This window comes from Gossypium hirsutum, chromosome D11, assembly GCF_007990345.1.
Source record: "Gossypium hirsutum isolate 1008001.06 chromosome D11, Gossypium_hirsutum_v2.1, whole genome shotgun sequence".
Lineage (NCBI taxonomy): Eukaryota > Viridiplantae > Streptophyta > Magnoliopsida > Malvales > Malvaceae > Gossypium > Gossypium hirsutum.
Window position 1 is genome coordinate 7,798,698 of NC_053447.1, and position 22,100 is coordinate 7,820,797.

Here is a 22,100-nt window from a genome sequence, read left to right on the forward strand (position 1 = left end):
ATTTGATACACTTTGTTATCCATGCGCTCATGTAATTGCAGCTTGTCAGAATCTCCGTCTGGATCCGATGAGCTATGTCGATGAAGTGTACAAATTAGAAAACATGTACAACGTCTGGAGACATGTTTTCCCACCAGTCCCAGATGAACATAAGTGGTCACCCGTATCGCTTGCTCCTTTTAAGCTGTTACCGGATAGAGAATTGCGTCGCAAACTGAAGGGTCGACCTTGCTCGACTAGAATACGTAACAATATGGATATCCAAGAAATAACTAGTCAAGGCAAGTTGTGCAGATGGTATAGGAATCCAGGCCATACAAGCCGATCATGCCCAAATCGCAATAGTTGAACGTCATTGTAAACAACTTTGTATTATTAAAAATATTTGCCTATTTTGTGAAATGAAATAATATGCCAAGTGTTTAACATATTGAATTATTTAAAATAATTTTTATTATTAAGAATATTAACTATTTTGTATTTTATTAAATGAAATAATATCAAAATATTTAAAATAAACTATTTTGTATTTTATTACATCAAATAATATCAAAATATTCAAAATAAACTATTTTGCATTTTATTACATTAATATAAACTATTTTGTACAAATAAATTAAAATAAAAATCAATTTCTGTGCCCGCCGGATTCAGTGCCACATGGCGGTCGTCGACGGTTACGCGCTGGATTCCTTTTTTGTCTAGCTGTCGGTGGGGGTTGTGGTTGCTTTAGTGGGGATTCTGGTTCATCCGGTAGGGGATCTGGTTATCGGTGTTGGGACGATGAACCACCTTGGTAGAATAGTGAATGTAGAGGTGTTTGCATCATCAACGACGAAGGTGTTTGAAACCTATACGGTGATGGGGTTTGGTAAAAAGAAGAGCTCCCCGACGCCCCCTCTTGTGATCCCTCATGCGACGATGGCCTATACATTGGCAGTCCACTTGGCGTATTCAAAATGGTGATAAACCGGCCATTGACTCCAACCTTCCATGGGACTAGGAAAAGAAAACATATAAAGGTTAATATACATAAAAGGGCTAGGATACGCACCTAGAATTATTTGAAAAGGATGGACTGTGGGTATCGTCGCTACTGGGTCGGGTGACTGTGTCAGTGCTGTTACTGGGCCTGATAAAGTTATGGGTGCTAATGATGGGCAGAGTGAATTTTTAGGCCTCGTTGATGGGCCTGCGCCGTCGTCCCTTCTTCTTGGATTTAAAGGGCCACGTCGTTCCCTTTGGACACGCAATTGCTGCTATCTCTACTCTGGCAAGAGTAAATACGGCTTGCCATGGATCCTAAACATGGCATGTATTCCGGCATGCACGCTAACTCTGGAACGATGATTGGTTCCCGAGTAGGTATATAGTCATACCGATCTTCCTACATCAGGATGTAGTGTGACTAGAATCTCGGCCAATCCGTATGCAATTACCGTAGGTCGATTTTGTGATGACCATCCAACACCTCAGCTGAGACGGGATTCGATTGTCGGAATCTAAATTACTGTAATACTCTGTCCGACTGGTGCATCTCCACAATCGCAAAGTTGACCAATGGGATTTTCACATGCCAACCATTTGGATTTTGCAAATACTCATCCAGAATTACTGCCCGAATTGCCGGATCCTCGTATGGTGTCCATTCAAACTATATGACCATGATGGAAATATTAGTTATGTACTAAATACTACATACCAATCGACTATCTCATTATGGAAATATATATTTTATTTAATACTTACTTGTGCTTTCGACCGTTGGTCCAATAGAAGCTGTATATCTTCAAGAGAGATAGGTAGTCGACCATAACTTGCCGGATGATTCCACCTAATTAAATGAATTTTTAGGATTCGATTATATTTTAAATCTACATAATAATTGTAAAATCTAATATAAAATTTACCTTGTTATAAATGGGAATGTATACGGGTGGTCCACTTGAGGATGAAAAATGGAAAGCGAAACCGTGCCCATGACTGCAGTAGTGACAAGCAACCTCTGATTTTCACTTTATTCGGTCTCGTCGCCTCGCACATCTCCTAGTACAATGTTGCCAACACGGCAGACCCCTAGCTAAATTCTTGAGCTGCTAAAAAATCAACGAGTTTTAGTAGCTATCTTAGATGCACGTTGTTCCGTGACAAGTCTGGCATCAGATAACCTCCAATTATCTGAAGAATGTATGCCCGAGCATATCTGATTCTTTCTATTTCAGTTGAATCATCATCCGGATCCGGGAATGTAACCAACACATCTTGATTCGACCTCCGTTAATATTCTCTGGAATAGAGCCCAACAGTTCGTAGCATACCGCTCCCCAATCACCAGATTGAACAGACCCGGTGACTGCGTACCCTCCACTGGCAACCCCAATTGCAAATTGTCATTTTCCAAAGTGATAGTGTACTCTCCACATAGAAGATGGAATGTGTGCGTCTCGGGTCTCCATCTGTCAATCAACGCACTGATGAGTTTCAGGTCCAACTTGCATCTCCGGCCTACTGTCACCACGTGTCAAAAACCCACCTCCCGCGGGTAATTCTCTACCAACGGTGATGGAGGACCATGCATATTGCGGATATAACATTGCAATATCCGATCTACAGACTTTTATAACAAATAATAAAATAATAATTATTTAAAATTGCATAAATAAAAAAATCCTAAATAATATTTAAAATTTAAATTTAACACTTACCATTTTCATTTGTTCTATGGATATATGCTTGTCATCAAGACGAATCAATTCCCCGACCATTGCTAAATTGGTAAAAAATTTTACGATTTAAAAAAGAATTCAAAAAAATAAATTTTAAAACTATTTTAAAAATAATTAAAAATTTGAAGCTCTTTTAAATAGGAATTTGAGAGGAATTTGAGAGAATATTAGAGAGAAATTTAGAGAAAGGATTTAGTTGTGAAAAAAAATGAAGGTTGGGGGGGTTTTATAGTTTTTTTTTACCGTTGGGGGGTCATCGATGGTAAAAAAAGTAGTCGTTGCTACTGTTCACGCGCGGGCAAAACGCGTCCCCAGGGGAGCGCTTACGTGACAACAAAACGCGCCCTTGAGGGAGTGATTTATGTACACATAAGCAAAGCGCGCCCTCAGGGACGCGTTTTTCTGCCACGTCCCCTGACATCGCGCTGACATTGACGCGTTTTCGGGAAAAATATGTCATTCTGGTAAATAATAAAATATCGGACCCATTTCGGTAAATTAAAAAAAAGGACTTTTTCTTGTATTTTGCCCTGTGTAATTATAGTTTTATACTACCAAACATGACATATGCAATTACAATGTAATTATTATCGTGTATTTACTCTCCTAGTAATTACACCTTTATCTAATTGCACCGTGTTTTCCAAACACACGTTTAATATATTTTTTTAATATCATAATTTTATATTATAAAAAGAAGATTGCAAGAATCCCATGTAGTGACTTGATGGTCAAATGTGTTCTTTGCCCCAAATGTAGTTTGGGTTCGAGTCGTGTTGGTTATTCGGGCTTTGCCCTGTTATTGAAAGAAACAAAATCTCATACAAATAGAGATCAATGCAACTAACTCAATCAACAAAAGTTCAAAATCTTTTTACTTTTTCAATTTAAAAATTCTAGTCCAATAATTATCATTGTTGTTATTTTTTTGTCAAAAATGGTCAATTTAATATAATTTTTTATGTCAATCATATGCCACATCATATGAGGATAGTCTATTTAAAATTCCAAGCTAATAAATATTGACAATAAATATTTAAAATTTTAGTGACTGTACTAATAATATTAAATAAAAAAGTAAGAGAACTTAATTTTAACATTTTAAGTTTAGTGATTAAATCTCAAATTTTATTAAAGTACAAAAACTAACAACATATTTTGGCCAAGAAAAAAACGCCATTGCTTGAATGAAGCTTCCCCGCCTCAAAGGAAGCAAATATTAATACTAATGTTTGGATTGAACTGGACTAAAAATCAATTGGGGTATCAATTGAGAAAATGATATTAGATCGGTTAAATAATGAATCGATACATATTAGTTGAATTGAGAATTGAACTATTTTTATAATTTTTTATAAAATTTTAATAATTTTTAATCCATTTAATTTGGCAGTTCTAATAGCATTGAAGATTAGTTAATCTTTTATTTTTTGGGGTAAAAAATTAGTTAATGATTAGTAGAAGAGTAGGGGTGCAAAGCATGTCGAATATTCAGAACTTTGGATGAACTTTTTTGGGATTGTGACGACTGTCGAACGTCAATGCCTCTTCCTCATTTACTCACGCGCTTTTTCATTCCTTTTTGTAACTTTAAAAATAATTTTAATTTTGTTCTTTTTCAAGTTAAAACATTAATTATATTTGGATATAAAACCCCTTTTTTTGGTTATAAATAGTGTATTTAATGTGCCATTTGAATCCCCAAAAAGTCTACGGCATAAGGTGATAAAACATTTTATATATATTTTTTAAAAATTCATTAAATAATGAAATTATATATTTTGAAAAGAAAAATAAACGGTGAAGGACAAGTTTCATCAATACAATAAAGGCTTTAGTATCAATATAACATTATGACACGTTGACAACTGATCCGGTCACAACTCAAGCATAACATATCTGAAGTGATTGCAAGTACTTAATATTAGGAGGAGTAAAATCCGATTTGATTCGGAAAACTTGATAAAAATTTTAAATTTTGAATTAAATAGTTCAAGTTATTTGAGTTAATCAAGTTATTCGGATCAACTCGAATAAAAAATTAAGTTTTTCGGTTTAACTCAAATATGAATTACATAATTCAAGTTATCCGAAAATCCGAATAAAAAAATGCAAAACTATGTCGTTTTGATAAATATTTACTTAATAAGTTAAAAGACAACACCATTATATTGTTTATGCAGTTAAATAATATTGTATTTCCTCTACTAGTTAAATAGTCGGTTTATGTAAACGCAACATTGAGTATAAATAATAGGATTCGTTAACTCGACCCAACTTGACTTGAAATTTTTTAACTCGATTCGAAAAAAAATTCAAATTGAATTCGGTTGCTAAAATAGGATTCGTTAACTTGACTAACTCGAAATTTTTTTACTCAATTCAACTCGACTCAATCAAATAAAGAAATCAACCCTAGATGATCAAAAGCGACATACATAAATTGACAAAAGAACTGAGTATCCACTAAACTATAAAGAATGGCGACAAAACTAACTTTAAAATCACTTGCAAAAACAAGACTACATGTATAAACATTTTTATTCCGTAAACAAATATATATAATACAAACCAACTTTTATCGTTTAATATTATAATTTGCAACTTTATTCATTTAAAAGACAACCAAATCAATGAAAGGAAATACATTAAATAAAGGATAACAATGGAAAGAAAATTTTAGACAAAAAAAAAATCTCATAATCTTATCATAAAACACACACTATACTAAAAAAAAAATTATTAATTACAAGATTTTTATATGATACATTTATAATATATGAATTTATTATTATTAAAAATAATATCACATAATTAAAAAAATACTTTTATTTTATTCGTATTTAAAAAATAAGAAAAATGAAAATATTTTAGGTATCAATTAAAAAAACACAACAATGGAAACTTCAATATTAATTGTATTAATTAATTCTTCCTCTTTTTCTCCTTATAAGTTTAAAGCTTATGTCTCCTCTTTCTTAACCCTTTCAACAGCAAGCGTGTTTCCCTATCTATATATCTATATATATTATAAGTGTGTATCTTTGTTTCTCTGTATTTTTATGTTTTACTCTGTCCTTTTTTGAGTGCTTTTTTTTTTTGGTAGCTTGATTTGTTTGAGTTTGTCAATGGCCGCAATGGCTTGTATTCCAAGAAGACTTTCTCAAATCACATTATTCAATACCAAAAATCTCACCCTCTACCACATCACTCTCGTAGTTATTCTATGCACTACTTTTTACCTTATCGGAATTTGGCAACACTCCGTCGGCACCACCTTCTCCTCCTCCTCCGCCGCCGCGGCCTTCCTATCCTCAGTCCCTTGCTCTTCCCTTAAGACCACCCAACTCGACTTCTTGCCTCACCACCTCCCTCCTGACCCACCTTCCGAGACGACGCGTGCCGCTCAATTCCCTCCGTGTGACCCTTCCTTCTCCGAATACACCCCATGTGAGGACGTTCAGAGATCGTTGAAATTTGACAGGGACATGCTTATATACAGAGAGAGGCATTGCCCAGAAAAGGACGAGTTGTTGAAGTGTAGGATCCCGGCTCCGTACGGTTATAAGGTCCCTTTCAGGTGGCCCCAAGGTAGAGAATTTGCATGGTTCGCTAACGTGCCGCACAAAGAATTGACCGTTGAGAAAAAGAATCAAAATTGGATTAAGGTTGAAGGAGACCGGTTCAGATTCCCCGGAGGTGGCACTATGTTCCCGCATGGTGCTGATGCTTACATCGACGATATTGACAAGTTAATCAGTCTGAGAGATGGTTCAATAAGGACTGCCATTGATACCGGTTGCGGGGTACGTTCTTTATTTTATATTTATATCCTTTTTAATACTAGTTTTTACGTTCATGTTTAACGTTTTCAATCAAACCGGAACAGCTGGTTCAGTTTTGAACCGGCTAATGATGCTATTGCTAGTTTAGGAAGATGGAAAGTTGGTTAGAAATTGTTGAAAAAGAAAAGTGATTGGTTGGAGGGGTTCAATCGTTAAAACTTTTCATTTGATTCTTTTTTTACTGCAAAACATAAGAAAAAGAGTATGAAAATTAATTAGTTTTTGCCAAGTTTACATAAGAAATTCTTGTACTGGCTAATATGGATAGTTTTTTTTTCCAGTTTTACTGTGTGAACTAAGAAAAGTTAAAAAAAACCAGAATAAAAAATCATAATTATTCAGATTGAAGTTTCCTTAGTGGGATGATTTCACTGGGAGAGAAATCTGGGTTTTTGATACTGCCAGCAAGAAATTAACTAAACCAAGCATGCACTTTTATAGGGCAATGGGTTTTAATGGAATATACAAACAAAAACTTGTCATAAGAGAGATTCCATGTTGTTTTTAGCCAATTTAGGTAAGAATATGTTTAAAAAGTAGGTTGATGAGTGTTCCTTCATTGTCAAAATTTCTCTTTTTATCTGTATGTATATATATGTTTATCTTTTAGAATATTTTCTGGTAAGATTTCAGTGTAGAAAGGGAAAAAAAAACTTGTTCAACAAGATCTTATCGCCCAACTAGGCCAAAACCTAAAATTAATTAGTATTAAACCGTTAGTGCTTTGAATTTGTATTAAATATCAAGTGATACTATTGAATAAGAGCATTTTTTGTAAGTATAATAATTTGGGTTGACTCTGAAACCACCCTCAAGAAAAAGCGTTCACTCAAATAATTATTTATGGTTTTTGTTTGAACCAATTATTGACAAACAGGTTGCGAGTTGGGGAGCTTACCTTCTATCAAGGAACATCCTAGCGATGTCGTTTGCACCAAGAGACACCCACGAAGCTCAGGTTCAGTTTGCACTTGAACGTGGGGTACAGGCCATGATCGGAGTCATGGCCTCTATTAGGCTTCCTTACCCTTCAAGAGCTTTCGACATGGCTCATTGCTCTCGTTGCCTAATCCCTTGGGGCCAGTACGGTAATAAACTCCCCTTTGTCTTTCATTTTCGAAGAAAAGCCTAATAGTTTTGGTTCATGTTGGTTGTTCAGATGGGCTTTACTTGATTGAAGTTGATAGAGTTCTTCGTCCTGGGAGTTATTGGATACTGTCGGGGCCACCAATAAACTGGCAAAAGCATTGGAAAGGTTGGAATAGGACGACTGATGATCTGAAATCAGAGCAATCCCGCATCGAAACTGTGGCTAAAAGTCTATGCTGGAAAAAACTAGTACAAAAAGACGATCTTGCAATTTGGCAAAAACCAACTAATCATGTCCATTGCAAAGCTAACAGGAAGGTTTTCAAGCGGCCGCCTATTTGCTACACTCAAAATCCTGACATGGCATGGTGAGATCTTTTTTCAATCCATTTCTTTCTCCGAGACAAATATTTAAATATGTACATTATGATTAGAGCAGGTACACGAAATTGGAGACTTGTTTAACCCCATTGCCTCGCGTATCGAATATAAAGGAAACTGCTGGTGAGCAATTAGCGAAATGGCCTGAGAGGTTGAATGCAATCCCTCCAAGGATCAGTAGTGGGAGTTTACCAGGAATTACAGAGACGGTATTTGTGGAAAATTCGGAGCTATGGAAGAAGAGAGTAGAATATTACAAGACAATAGATCATCAATTGGCAGAGACTGGTCGGTATCGGAACTTGTTGGACATGAATGCTTATTTGGGAGGCTTTGCAGCAGCCCTTGTTGATGACCCTGTCTGGGTGATGAACATTGTCCCTGTCGAAGCTGATCAAATCAACACCCTTGGTGTCGTATATGAACGTGGATTAATCGGAGCATATCAAAATTGGTATCTTACTTTTGCTCTTTTTTTGTTCTTCCTTTTTGTTCCATTATCATGTGTTTGTTTGTTTCTTCATAGGTGTGAAGCAATGTCTACTTATCCTAGGACTTATGATTTCATTCATGGTGATGCCATTTTCAGCCTCTACAAAGACAGGTAAGAACAAAAACCCAAATGTAAGACTGTTTTTTTTTTCTTTTGTTCGATCATTGATGGATCTAAATGGTTTGTAATGCAGATGTGAAATGGAGGATATAGTTTTGGAAATGGATAGGATTTTACGACCAGAGAGCAGTGTAATAATCAGAGACGATGTGGATGTGTTGATGAAGTTAAAGAACATGATGGATGGTATGCAATGGGATGGAAGAATTGTAGACCATGAAGATGGACCCCATGAAAGAACCAAGATTCTCTTTGCTGTTAAGCAGTATTGGGTTGCATCACCGTTATCACAAAATCAATAAGGATTAATAATGTTTGCTCTGTTTTCTTGTTTCTTGGTTTTTTTTTTTACTGAAAGAAAGAAGATATTATTGATGCATTAATATTTTTTTGAAAATAATTTAAAATACTCCATTACCAAATTTTATAATTAATATTTATAAACTACTGACCTTTCTCACAAATTCTTGCCATGTATATATAGATTTAAGGTAGCTTTTACATTATAAAGATGTAATTTTTTTTTATATTTCTCTCAACAATTCAATTTCTTGAATACAGAGTGTAAGAAAATAATAATAAAATATTTTTTTAAAAAGAGATATTAAAATAAAGATACACGTGGCATTATTTGGAAATAAAATTAATTGTACTACCATCATCTTTTGGGTAAAAGTACTAGAGAAGTCCCTATACTTAGGGGTGAAATATATTCCAATTTTTCTATTGAAAAATTAGCTTTTATATATTTTGAAACGTCTAAATTAACCCTCCATTAATTTTTTTTTGTCAATGCCCTCAATTTAGTTAATGAATTTTTTGAAATTAAATATTTTAGTCAAACTGAGGTGGGCTTTTTATTGGTCTAGTAATAAAATTAGTCATCTAATATTTACATATTCTATAAATTTTATCTTAAATATTCAACAAATTTAGCCATCAATGTTTACACAATTTGTCAATTTAGTTTTAATTCTAAAAAAGTAAATAAATTTGACCTTCAATATTTACAAAATCTATCAATTTAGTTTTAATTCTAAAAAAATAAATAAATTTGACATTCAATATTTACAAAATCTATCAATTTAGTTTTAACTCTAAAAATTAAATATATATTTAGCCCTTTAAAACCAATCGTCTAACCCTATGTGAGATATTAAAATAAGAAAAAGAGTACCTTCTTTTAAGCCACTTGCAAAATAACTCTAAAATTTTGGGATAAAACGCAAAAAAAAAATTAAGGTCCAAAAGAAAATAAACACATTAAAAACGTTATTTGTTCGAGTAGTAATACAACCAACTATTCTAGATAGGCTCCAAATAAATTGGTTTGGTCCAGTGTGAAGCCTAAATGATAGTAAAAGAAATTGTTGAGTGACTAGAAAGAGTGTATTATTTTTCTTATTTTTGTATCTAACATGGGTTATAAAGGGCTAAAAATGAATTTTTAAAAATTTTTAGAGTTAGGACTAAATTGACAGATTTTATAAATGTTGAGAGCTATATTTATAGAACTTTTTAGAATTAGGACTAAAATGATAAATTTTATAAACATTAAAGGCTAAATTTGTTAAATTTTTATATTTATGATTAAATTAATATAATGTTTATAGTAAAATATCTCATTTTGAAAAGTTGAGTGAGAAAAAATTAATAGTTGGTAATGTATTTGTGAATTCACTTGTATCATGAAATGAGAAGAATACTGTTTGCAGATAAAAAACGGCATCGTTACGTCGGCAAGCAAACGTCTATAAGAGGTCACTTGCCAGCTCATTCCTTCCCCTCAGCATCTTCCGTCACTACTGCTGTAATATTCTAAACCAGTTCATAAACAGATAAACCCTAGCCTTAAAATCCCTAAAATTGCCACATCGTTTCGTTTCTAGTTCTTTTTCGCAATGGATGGCGAAGACGGCGCCCCGAAATCATTGATGGAGGAGATGTATGCGAATGGCATCGAGGGCGTTGACGATGCGCCGTCATCCTCAACTTCGACAACGATCCGGAAGAACCGGCCCATCATTAGCGGCGAGCAGCTAGACATCGAGGCCTACGCTGCGCTTTACTCGGGCCGTACCAAGATCATGCGGCTCATATTCTTAGCTGACCACTGCGACAATTCCGGGATGCAATTGGAGGCCCTAAGGATGGCTTACGATGAGCTCAAGAAGGGGGAGAACACTCAGCTATTCCGTGAAGTGGTCCAGAAGATAGACGGTCGATTGGGTCCCAACTATTCGACGGATGCCACGTGGTGCGCTATGGTTGATCGAAAAGCCGACCAAAGGAAAGATAAACTCGAGAGCGAACTCAATGCCTACAGGGTAATTCAGTTTTTGTTATTTCAAATTATTTTCTAGAAACTAGTTAGGGCGATAAACTCGAGAGCGAACTCAATGCCTACAGGGTAATTCAGTTTTTCTTACTTCAAATTATTTTCTAGAAACTAGTTAGGGCTAACTTCTTTTTGTTTGTTTGATTTCTTATTTTCAGACGAATTTAATCAAAGAAAGTATAAGAATGGGATACAATGATTTTGGAGATTTTTACTATGCTCATGGCGCACTGGGGGATGCTTTTAAAAGCTATGTTCGAACTCGCGATTATTGTACAACGTCAAAGCATATTATTCAGATGTGTTTGAGTGCAATTCTTGTGAGCATTGAGATGGGTCAATTTGCTCATGTGACAAGCTACGTTAGTAAGGCTGAGCAAACACCCGAGGCACTTGACCCTCCAAGTATTGCTAAGCTACGTTGTGCTGCTGGATTGGCTCATCTGGAGGCTAAGAAGTACAAGCTTGCTGCTCGTAAGGTTTGTCAGCTTATAAATTGTTACCTTGGATGATTCGAATGTTGCCATTTTTGCTTGTTTTATGATTGTATCATGCTCTCCTTTACTGGCAAGATGTGTTGAATTTGATATGGCTGAAATGCATAGAAGATAATGGTACTTCCTTGTGATCATCGGGAAAGGGTTGGTTATTTACTTATTGGTATTTTCTAGAACTTAAATTTAGAAGCCATTCAATTCAAGCCACACGATCTGGTTTCAAATCTTGGCCTATAAACTCAAAATAAACGGGACTTGATCTTGAGCCCAATAAGTCTGATGAAGCAAGCGTAAACAAGCTACATTTTAGGCATTCTTGGAACATTGCACTCCTAAAATTAAACCTGAAATCTTCTTATGGTGTTGGGTTTGATGGAGTACATTATGGTAGAAAACTTAAGAGAGCTTGATGTACTCGATAGAAAATTAGTATTATAGTGTTCTTTCCGATGGTATTAATACAGTATAATTGTTGTATGCGTTGAAGGTTTAGTCCTGCGGCCTTTATCTGGAGCAGCCCCTATAGTTGGTTGGGCCTGATTAATTTAATGTTTGCTTGGTTTTTGAGGTTGAGTGTTCCTTTTGTTGGTTTTCTTGCATTGATTATTGTTGTACTTTTATGAATTGTAACAAGGGAGATTTTATAATTAGTTTTATTCCAAGCAATTACTATTTTATTGCTGGATTGATTGTCTTTTCTATGGATGCAGTTTTTGGAAGTGGGTCCTGAACTTGGGAATTCCTACAGTGAAGTGATTGCCCCTCAAGATGTTGCTACTTATGGTGGGCTTTGTGCACTTGCAAGCTTTGATCGAACTGAACTGAAGGCATGAATCTCTTCAGTTCGCCCCCTCCCTGTCATTTGTTTTCTGGCCTTGTCTTACTGTTGTCTTATAGATTTCTTATTCATCTAATGCTTTTACTTTGCAGAACAAAGTTATAGACAATATCAACTTCCGGAATTTCTTAGAGTTGGTACCTGAAGTAAGGGAGCTTATTAATGATTTTTACTCGAGGTATTATACTTCTTTAATTAATTTGTAGTGAATTCTCTGTGGTTAAGATTATAATATACAATCTTTTATCTTGTGACTCTGGGCTTCAGCAAGTCCTTATGAGTTCTTGATTGATGAGACGTGCTGACTTTTAACTTGTGGCTTCTTTCTTATTGCAGCCATTATGCTTCCTGCTTGGAATATCTTGGAAACCTGAAATCGAATCTGATGCTTGATATCCATATACATGACCATGTTGAGACCCTGTATGATCAAATCCGGAGCAGAGCCCTTATCCAGTACACCCACCCATTTGTTTCTGTTGATATGCGAATGATGGCTGATGCCTTTAAAACAAGTGTTGCAGGACTTGAGAAAGAACTTGAATCCTTAATTACTGACAACCAGATACAGGTATTGTTTTTCACCACTTTCTTGCTTTTCTTAAGCTTTGTTGGTGCATGTGAACTTGGTTTTGTACATGATTTTTCAAATATCAGTTCGAACTTAATTTGTCAATTAATCTGTATCTCTTCAGTGATAAATGAAAAGAATGTTACTCTTTCGTTTGGAACTTGCATTGACCATGTTTTTATAGTGAAGAGCAGAAAAACAATTAAAGTGAATTTCCTAATTTCTAAACCAGAACCTTCCCAAACATTGAAAACAGTTAGACGGGGAAGTAGAGTCAATCCTTGTTTATACATTAGTTCCCTGGAGTGAAGGAAGCCAGTTCAAATGGAAATGGACTTTTTCAAATTAAGTGATAAAGGTTTTTCTTTTCTTTTCCTTTTTTTTTTTTGTAATGTATCTTTTACAATGAGGATTATAATGTATCTGCAGGCTCGGATCGATTCACACAACAAAATTCTTTATGCACGACATGCTGATCAGAGAAATGCAACTTTCCAGCGGGTTTTGCAGACTGGCAATGAATTTGATTGGGATGTGAGGGCAATGCTGCTGAGAGCAAATCTTCTCAAGCATGAGTACAATCTTAGGGCTTCCAGGAAAATCTGAATTCTGGACTGAAGCATTATCAAGATATTCTTGAAAAGGTTCCTTCTATGGCTGGGCATAGGTTCTGGATGTGCTGAGGCACTATTGTAAGACCTTAAAAAGGAGATTGGCTATCCATGATGATGGATTTGCATTTTGAGGGTTTTGGCATACACACTTCTGTATATACTAAAAAGTTTATCTCATAAGTGTTACATTATTTGTTTTTCTTTACATTGTTATAATATTTTCTGCTCATGTGCAATTTGATAGAAGCAAGGCTCTCTAGGATATCTGAAGAGTTATATGTTAGTTACTACTTGTTTATGTTGCATTAGCTGTTGATAAATTCCCTGCTGTTTATTTTTTGGCTAATTCTGCATGATCTAAGATTGATGCCAATGTTGGTCAAGGACATGGTGCCTGTTTGTTGTTGTTAGGCCCTTTTCATTGTGTTACCCCTCTAATCTGGTGAGTATTAATTAACATTAGGCCTTTCGAATTACATGTGTCTATTAAGCTTTATAGATTAGAGGACAATCGTTTCACGTGTTTGCTGCTGAAAAGCGTACATTTCATATCAAATAAAAAGAAAAGGCTGCTGGTAATGGTCCTGAATGAAGTAAACTCTGAATCTTATTGTATCTATTGGCGTCCGACCTTGGTTGATTATGAAGGAAACTATTTATGTTTGTATTATTATTGGTTTACTCATGTATCATTTAAAAAGTTATTATTTATTGTATATGTATTATAATAGTTTGACGGACAAAATTTAAATCTTTGGTAAGAAATAATATATATTTAAAATTAACGAATTTTTTTTCTTAAAATAAATCATGTGAGTAATTAAAAATTATCAAATAAAAATAATATTTATTGCTATCTCATATAAAATACAAAAAATATTGATAGTAACTCTCAAAATTCATAGTTTAGCATATAGTATAAACAAACCCACACCAAAACAAGTGCATTAATTTCCACAAATTCAAACCCTCATGATGTATGTAAGAAGTAAGTATAATTAATTATTGCCAGAAAACGAAATCTATAGGTTTGAAATGCCCCTATTATTTTTACACAAATCCCAGCGACAAAGTTCCACGGAACTAATAAGTAAAACAGAATTCCATAGAGGCCAATATTGCGGTGCGACTGGTGGACAGCTGCGCATTCGACCGCGTACGCCACGCTACATGCCCTGCTTCACCCTCCCCAATACCATGCTTTCACCCAAAGCTATGTTAATCTCACAAATTCTCTAATTCCATTCCCTACACTTTCACTTGGTAAGTTGCAAACCTCCCACTCCTCCTTTGCTTCTGCAACAAAGTTAAAACCTACTCTACTTCTGAAATTTCATTCTTACAATTTCAACCAAACCCTTTATCCAATCTGGGTCCGCAACCAAATCCTGTGATAAACCAACCATTAAACTAACAACTCATACCGAAGATCCAAAAGCATGGGTCACTTAAATCTACCTGCATCCAAACGCAATCCCCGCCAATGGAAGCTTTTGGACATCATAACCGCCATATTCTTCGGCCTCGTACTCTTGTTCTTCCTCTTAGTCTTCACCCCTCTTGGGGATTCCATGGCTGCCTCTGGTAGGCAAGCCCTGTTGCTTTCCACCTCTGATCCGAGGCAACGGCATCGCTTGGTGTCCTTGGTCGAACTTGGCCACCACCACAAGCCCATCGAAGCCTGCCCTGCCAATTCCGTTGATCATATGCCCTGTGAGGACCCGAGGCGTAACAGCCAGCTCAGCAGGGAGATGAATCTATATAGAGAAAGGCATTGTCCTTTGCCTGATGAAATGCCTCTTTGCTTGATCCCTCCTCCTCCTGGTTATAAGATTCCTGTTCAGTGGCCTGAAAGCTTGCACAAGGTACAATTTCCTCTCTCTCTCTCTTTTTTCTCCTTTTATGGTTTTCTTGGGTTTTTCGTTTGTTAAACACAAACTGTATGTAAGATTGTTCCTCGTTGCCACAAATCGATCCTTTTTAGGAATGGAATTAAATTATTAGTGTTACTTAAAACAGTTTTAATTGTTTAATGGTCAGATATGGCACTCCAATATGCCACACAACAAAATTGCTGATAGGAAAGGTCACCAAGGATGGATGAAAGAGCAAGGTCCTCACTTTATTTTCCCCGGTGGTGGAACAATGTTTCCTGATGGAGCTGCTCCATATATCGAGAAACTTGGGCAGTATATTCCCTTGACTGGTGGAACTCTTAGGACTGCCCTTGATATGGGTTGCGGGGTAAATTAATATCATTTGTAGCATGTTATCTTATTATGCTTATACTCCAGTTTTGTACTGTTTGAATATCAACCTTATTAATCTTTTTGCAGGTTGCAAGTTTTGGGGGTTCATTGTTATCAGAAGGCATTTTGGCACTCTCATTTGCTCCTAGGGATTCCCACAAAGCACAAATACAATTTGCATTGGAAAGAGGAATACCGGCCTTTGTTCTAATGCTTGGCACTCGCAGACTCCCGTTTCCTGCATTTGCATTTGATTTCATTCACTGCTCTCGATGCCTGATCCCTTTCACAGCTTATAGTGGGTTTCTCTATCTGGAGTGTGTTTGATATATTCTCTTTTTCATCTCTCTTTCTTTGGCATTAACGTGAAGATATATGGCTTTTGCAGATGCAACTTATTTCATTGAAGTGGATCGGTTACTACGTCCAGGTGGATATTTGGTCATCTCTGGTCCCCCTGTACAGTGGCCTAAGCAAGATAAAGAGTGGGCAGATCTCCAGGCTGTGGCAAGAGCATTGTGCTATGAGTTGATTGCTGTGGACGGGAACACAGTCATTTGGAAAAAGCCTGATGGAGATTCGTGTCTGCCAAACCAAAATGAATTTGGGCTTGGATCTTGTGATGAATCAAATGACCCCAGTAATGCATGGTAATTGTCATGAGAAGCCTTTTGAAGAATTTATAATTCTTATAGCATCTACCTTTATTGTCCTGAAGAAATTCCAAACGGAGTTCAACCTGATTTTCCACCTAATTTAGCTGTATGATCGGTTGTTTCTGGTTCCCACTTATACTATGTTGTTTCTAGAACTGGAACGTTGTGTTCTTCTAAGTTTATTCTCTCTTTTATTCGGGTAGGTACTTTAAGTTAAGAAGATGCGTGACGTCAACGTCTTCTGTGAATGGTGAATATCCTGTTGGGATTATTCCGAAGTGGCCAGACAGGCTAACAAGAGCTCCTTCAAGGGCCTTGGTCGTGAAAAACGGGATTGATTTGTTTCGGGCAGACACAAGGAGGTGGACAAGGAGAGTAGCCTATTATAAGAATACTCTGAATCTGAAGCTTGGGAGTCCAGCAGTACGCAATGTCATGGACATGAATGCATTTTTTGGAGGTTTTGCAGCAGCACTTGTATCAGATCCAGTATGGGTGATGAATGTTGTTCCTGCTCGGAAGCCATTAACTCTTAGTGTAATATATGACAGAGGCCTTATTGGAGTATATCATGATTGGTGAGTTACTGTAGGATTTTTATCCTTATTTACTGAAAATGCTAACAGTTTGTTCCTCGTTCGGGAACAAGAGTACACTATAGTGCCTTGTCATCTACAATCTGTGACAATCTTCCCCATGGAAATACCATGTTGATTCCTTTCTGCCCAAAGCAAACTTCTACTGCTTATTCCCTGTTTGATCGAACCTGCTTTGAAAACTGTACTTGCTTGGATTTAGGTAATTTAGTTGGATGTGCAATTATTCAATTGTAGCAATGGTTTTGTACTGTGCAGTGTTTAACTTTCAAACTAGATACTTGTGTAATCCTTAACCTTCTCCTTAAATGATTGTTGTGGTTGCTTGTCTTCTTGATTCCTCTTTATTTGTGGGATTATGTGATGTGCTTAGTCTTATAGGGAAAACACTTGTGATTACCTGATGAGCTCAATTGCTGTTTGCAGGTGTGAACCTTTCTCAACATACCCACGTACTTACGATTTTATTCATGTAGCTGGCATTGAATCACTAATAAAGCTTCCTGGTTCAAGCAAGAGCAGGTAGATATAACCTTGACGTCATCCTTCAATTCTCTTTGCATTTGTATGAGCAACTGAAGTTTCTACTCTTTATCCCTTTGGTTATGTGAGAAATTGCATGCCTGTTTATATTATACTTTATTGTGACTTAACTAACCTTATTTTCTTTTTCTTTTCCTCCTTTTAAGCTTCAACTTCTAAAGGCAATGCAAAGAAAAGCATAGAAAACAATCTTTGCACCTTTGTATCCTTTGATAGTCATTTCTTGTTGTGTCGCTATTGAATCAATGAGACCATGCAATGTTACTGCATGGATCACTCTGTAGTTAATTCTTAGCACGGTTTGTCGTCATCTTTCAACCAAAAAGTACCTTTCATCATCAACTCTAATGTTCCTGCAGGTGTAACCTTGTGGACCTAATGGTGGAGATGGATCGCATGTTGCGTCCTGAAGGAACAGTTGTGATTCGAGATTCACCTGAAGTAATCGACAAAGTGGCACGCATAGCTCACGCAGTAAGGTGGACGGCTACCATAAATGACAAGGAACCTGAATCACATGGGAGAGAGAAAATCCTGGTAGCAACAAAAACCTTTTGGAAGCTAACTTCATCCCATTGAGACAGACTTGTTCTTTATAATGTAGGTATTTTCCTTTTCGTTTCAATTTTTTTATTATCTCGAGCCAAGTTGTCTTCCTCATGCATCAAATAGATGCAATCTTGTTTCTTGCTCACTATTTGGGTAATATTTATATGAAGAAACTGTAGAAGTACAATATATATATTCATATAAATCAAAAGGCTACAGCTTTCTGGCAGTAAGACACATAGCAGTGGTAATTGCTATTTATATTGGCTGTAAGAAATTATTGTAATTTGACAGCCTATATAGGTTGTCACTAACTTAATGCTGCTTGTTTTAGCCTCATCACCATTCTGATGCATGTTTTTATGATAGGCGATGATACACACATTTCCTCTCAAAGGTTCATAACACATTACATTTTTTTTTGCTCTGCGTCTCTAACCACTTACCCCATGTATGGCTGGAGATACAAGAACAAGAGATGGGTTAGAGTTTTGTGAGTAAAACTAGCAGTGACTAAAAATTTTATGTATAATAATAAAATCTGATAACTGTTTAAATGCTATTATAATATTGCTGGGAATGAATTCATTTTACCAGGCTGGCACTATATGTTGATAGGTTTCATATTTACCAGAAGGCTTTAAATTGGCTATTAAAGGGGTTTTTTTTTTCGAAGTGGTGCTTAAACTATAGATTTTGTTTCGAGAATGTGAGATATGGTATGCTTTTACTAAACATGTATATTTTGAAGTAAAATGAAATAAAATAATAGTTTATGTACCATTTAAAAAAAAAACCAAATAGGAATTAGGATATGGTTTGCGTGAATTGATGTCATCGGCAAAAGTTGAAATTAAGAAAAAGGGGTATGCCTAAATTTCCAATCTTTGAAAAAAAGGCTACTGTGTAAAAGGAAATGAATGGCTATGGGTATGGAAGAAGTCAAGTAGAAAAAGCCATCGCCTTTGTTGTACCAAAAAGTTTTGAACTCAGATTCCATCTTCAATAGTTTGAAAAGGTGAAATCTTTTTTTCTTTGGCAACCTGGTATTTGATGGGGGATAATATTGGCTAATGTGAACAGAAAAGGCAAATGGGGGATCACACATGGAGCTGCCAGTTGAAGAAAACTGTGATGTGGGGACTGAAAAAGTGGACCAAATTAAATGCAAATGCAACAATGCTAAAGCCCCATCATCTGGGTAAATTGCTTCACCATTCCAAGCAAATTATAATTAGTAATAATAATTCAGAATCAGAACTGCAAAATATCAGGTTTTTGACTAAACATTGATCCTAGTATCCATTAATTGTGTTGTCAGTTTCATGTTCAAGGAAAACCTTTGGTTGAAGGAAGATCCTCATATAAAGCATGGAAATATTAATTATGTGAGCTACCTATTTGACATCTGACAACTAAGGTTAGAGCCTGTGTTACATCAGGGTATAGGATGCAGCTTTTTTGGGGCAATTAGTATAGGCCGCCATGGGGCAGGGCTAATTGCTTCGGCATTTATCCATCTTTCTACCTGCTACGTAGCATAAACTGTAGGGTTCGTCCCCCACCCCCGCCCGTAGCTAAGGGTCAAAGTTCCAACTTGTTGAATTCCAAACACATGAGGGACGTGTTTGTAAATCGCCGAGATTGAAACTTTTGTATATGCACAGCATGTGACTCACTTTAATGTTGAAAACCATAAACATCACCACATGTATACTTAGGTTTAGAGCCCTTAATTCCATACTTGAAAAACCAAAGACACGTATATCTCTAGTAATGGATGTATCAATCTACGCGTGACTGCTCCCAACTATCTTTCTTCAATTTACATGCTCAATTTCTATACAAAGCTACTTGTAGAATAGTGCTTGGCGGATTTAATCCGTTCATCCTTTCATCCTTTCTAATTCTTCTACTTTTTGATTTTTTATTTCAATAATATAAAATATATAAATATATACCAAAATAAGATAAGGGTACTAATATTAACGAATTTAGACAACCTCTAATGTAAAAAACTTGTGTTACCTAATCAATTCGTGGCACTTCTTTCCCTCTTTAAAAAAAAAAATCTTTTTTTATGTAGTTTGACCAATCTGTGGCACTTGTATTTCTAACCCAAAATACACTTTCTTTTACATGTATAAGCATAAAAACGAAAAAACTTTATTTTTTTATAGTCGACAGCACCCTATTATTCATAATAAAATATATTTTATTTAAGTTGAAAAAAATTAGTATTCTAATTTTTGGGTATTAAATATTTACACTTTTCAAACCAATTTCATTAAATAATTTGATATGATTTATTTTCTAAAATATATGATGACGTGGCTTGTTTTTTTTACGGTTGAACATTTTTTCTTTGTACATTCATGTCCAATTGTATAGAAAATGTAATGGTATATATACCACATCATCCCATATTTTTTAAAAATAAATTATATCAAATTATTTGATGAAATTAATATCATAAAAAAAATATACATTAAATGAAGTAAAAATTAAAGTAGAATAGAGAGATTAAATCCACCAAAAATTTATTATGTACAAACCTCCAAAGTTTTTAACTCTACCTTGCAGAATGTCATAGTTGATCCCCCACCTAACACCATATTCCCATGATTAAAACTTTGACATACTCAATTCACACAGGTTACTTCTGGATTTAAGAATAAATGTTGAAAATGGGGTTAAATTTTGTGAATCTTAAATCTTTTAAAATTATCAATTAAAGTTAAATAATTTTGAAAATATTTAAATAAAAACTCGTAGGTTAAATAATGATTTTTTTAAATATCCTATATGAAGTTTTAAATAATGTTTTATTTTTCTTTTATTTTCAATTAATATCTGACTCAACTATCATGTATTCTATTCTAAACTGTCAATATTCACCTAATTTCGTAGGCATATTGTTAAATTTAGCTCTTAATGTTTACATCTTTTGTAGATTTTACCTTTATTCTTTTTTTTTAGTTAAATTTGACCCTAAATCTTTCAAAAAGAGTCAAATAACATTTTTAACAAAAATGTTGATTAAAATATTAATTTTTCAATGATGTCGTCGTGACAATCCACGTGGTAGTCCACATGTACTTCATGTTGACATGGAACTATTTGCCTTACATGTCATGTTAACAAATAATATAAAAATCATAAAAGAAATTCAAAAAAATATATTATAAAAAGTTCATGATAACTAAAAAAAATACATGAAGTACATGTAAATTGCCAAGCAGGCTGTTATATTTAAAAATTTAATTAATATTTCCATTAAAAAATCTTTGACTCCTTTTGAAAGATTGATGGGTAAATTCGATTTATTTTAAAGGTTAAAAGCCAAATTTATCTAAAAAGAAAATAAAAACCAGATTAACTAAAGATGTAAATGTTAAGGGTTAAGATGAACATTATGGGAATTTTATACTGCAAACTAAGGTGAATTGTATGAACAACCTTTATTTAAGTAATTTGAAAAGGTGTGAGTCTTATTTCACCATTTAAAAATATTGATGGTTGTTTAACCGTTTTAAAAATATTTAACTATGATGCCAGCAAGCCCTAAAAGATTTGAACAGATTTCAGTATTTAACCTTCAATATTCTTCCATCTTATGACTATTCATAGCCTTAACCAATCACCTAAGCCTGCTAGCTTAGCACGTTACTAATAAACTTCAATCAATAACAGGCAGATCAGAGACGGGATACCTTCCTAGGAAGCTTTGGAAAGTGGGAAAAATGGAGGGTTAAAACCAAAATTTTCAACTTTGAATGACTTTAAAAAAAAAAAATCATGTCATGAAGAAATCTTTAATTTTGTTTTGATAGCCTTTTTCGTATGTAGAAAGAAAGAAGAGGCAACCAAAACAGATCAATTGCTTTTAATGTAAACTTGAAGTTGATTGGGTGAGAATTAGAAATATGGGAGTGGCATTAATGCAACGGCAAAATAAGAGGGACTGGTGGGTGGGGCATTGCCTTAACTCTGAA

At 35.0% G+C, this 22,100-nt stretch overlaps 3 protein-coding genes across 5 annotated transcripts; all 3 read left to right on the top strand.

Moving 5' to 3' along the window:
* Positions 1–5,728: 5,728 nt before the first annotated feature.
* LOC107911237 (probable methyltransferase PMT15) lies at positions 5,729–9,115 on the top strand. Its single transcript, XM_016839112.2, has 6 exons — positions 5,729–6,532; positions 7,449–7,659; positions 7,731–8,028; positions 8,100–8,495; positions 8,568–8,645; positions 8,728–9,115. The coding sequence occupies exons 1-6, from the start codon at positions 5,855–5,857 to the stop codon at positions 8,954–8,956; spliced, it is 1,890 nt and encodes a 629-aa protein (XP_016694601.1). The 5' UTR covers positions 5,729–5,854; the 3' UTR covers positions 8,957–9,115.
* A 1,225-nt stretch (positions 9,116–10,340) lies between these two features.
* LOC107911953 (COP9 signalosome complex subunit 1) lies at positions 10,341–13,717 on the top strand. 3 transcript variants are annotated; one of them, XM_016839972.2, is made up of 7 exons: positions 10,341–10,981; positions 11,151–11,471; positions 12,200–12,316; positions 12,420–12,505; positions 12,664–12,898; positions 13,155–13,256; positions 13,328–13,559. In XM_016839972.2, exons 1-6 carry the CDS (start codon positions 10,556–10,558, stop codon positions 13,245–13,247), a joined length of 1,278 nt encoding a protein of 425 aa, XP_016695461.1. In that variant the 5' UTR covers positions 10,341–10,555; the 3' UTR covers positions 13,248–13,256; positions 13,328–13,559. The 3 variants fall into 3 exon arrangements, with proteins under 3 accessions (XP_016695461.1, XP_016695460.1, XP_016695462.1); XM_016839971.2 differs by lacking the exon at positions 13,155–13,256 and having other exon boundaries at positions 13,328–13,717; XM_016839973.2 differs by lacking the exon at positions 13,328–13,559 and having other exon boundaries at positions 13,131–13,256.
* Positions 13,718–14,466: 749 nt separating this feature from the next.
* LOC107911954 (probable pectin methyltransferase QUA3) lies at positions 14,467–18,338 on the top strand. The gene is made up of 7 exons (XM_016839974.2): positions 14,467–15,377; positions 15,553–15,756; positions 15,849–16,059; positions 16,150–16,411; positions 16,621–16,995; positions 17,440–17,535; positions 17,916–18,338. Exons 1-7 carry the CDS (start codon positions 14,952–14,954, stop codon positions 18,133–18,135), a joined length of 1,794 nt encoding a protein of 597 aa, XP_016695463.2. The 5' UTR covers positions 14,467–14,951; the 3' UTR covers positions 18,136–18,338.
* The last annotated feature ends 3,762 nt before the right edge of the window (positions 18,339–22,100 follow it).

Bases quoted from the DNA above. Each gene is read 5' to 3' on its own strand.
- LOC107911237 (XM_016839112.2), top strand. From the start codon at position 5,855: ATGGCCGCAATGGCTTGTATTCCAAGAAGACTTTCTCAAATCACATTA. The intron at 7,660-7,730 runs GTAATAAACTCC...TTGGTTGTTCAG, and splicing joins AATCCCTTGGGGCCAGTACG to ATGGGCTTTACTTGATTGAA. The intron at 8,029-8,099 runs GTGAGATCTTTT...TGATTAGAGCAG, and splicing joins CAAAATCCTGACATGGCATG to GTACACGAAATTGGAGACTT.
- LOC107911953 (XM_016839971.2), top strand. From the start codon at position 10,556: ATGGATGGCGAAGACGGCGCCCCGAAATCATTGATGGAGGAGATGTAT. The intron at 12,317-12,419 runs GCATGAATCTCT...TTTACTTTGCAG, and splicing joins TTGATCGAACTGAACTGAAG to AACAAAGTTATAGACAATAT. The intron at 12,506-12,663 runs GTATTATACTTC...TTCTTATTGCAG, and splicing joins ATTAATGATTTTTACTCGAG to CCATTATGCTTCCTGCTTGG.
- LOC107911954 (XM_016839974.2), top strand. From the start codon at position 14,952: ATGGGTCACTTAAATCTACCTGCATCCAAACGCAATCCCCGCCAATGG. The intron at 16,060-16,149 runs GTGGGTTTCTCT...TGGCTTTTGCAG, and splicing joins GATCCCTTTCACAGCTTATA to ATGCAACTTATTTCATTGAA. The intron at 16,412-16,620 runs GTAATTGTCATG...TTATTCGGGTAG, and splicing joins AATGACCCCAGTAATGCATG to GTACTTTAAGTTAAGAAGAT.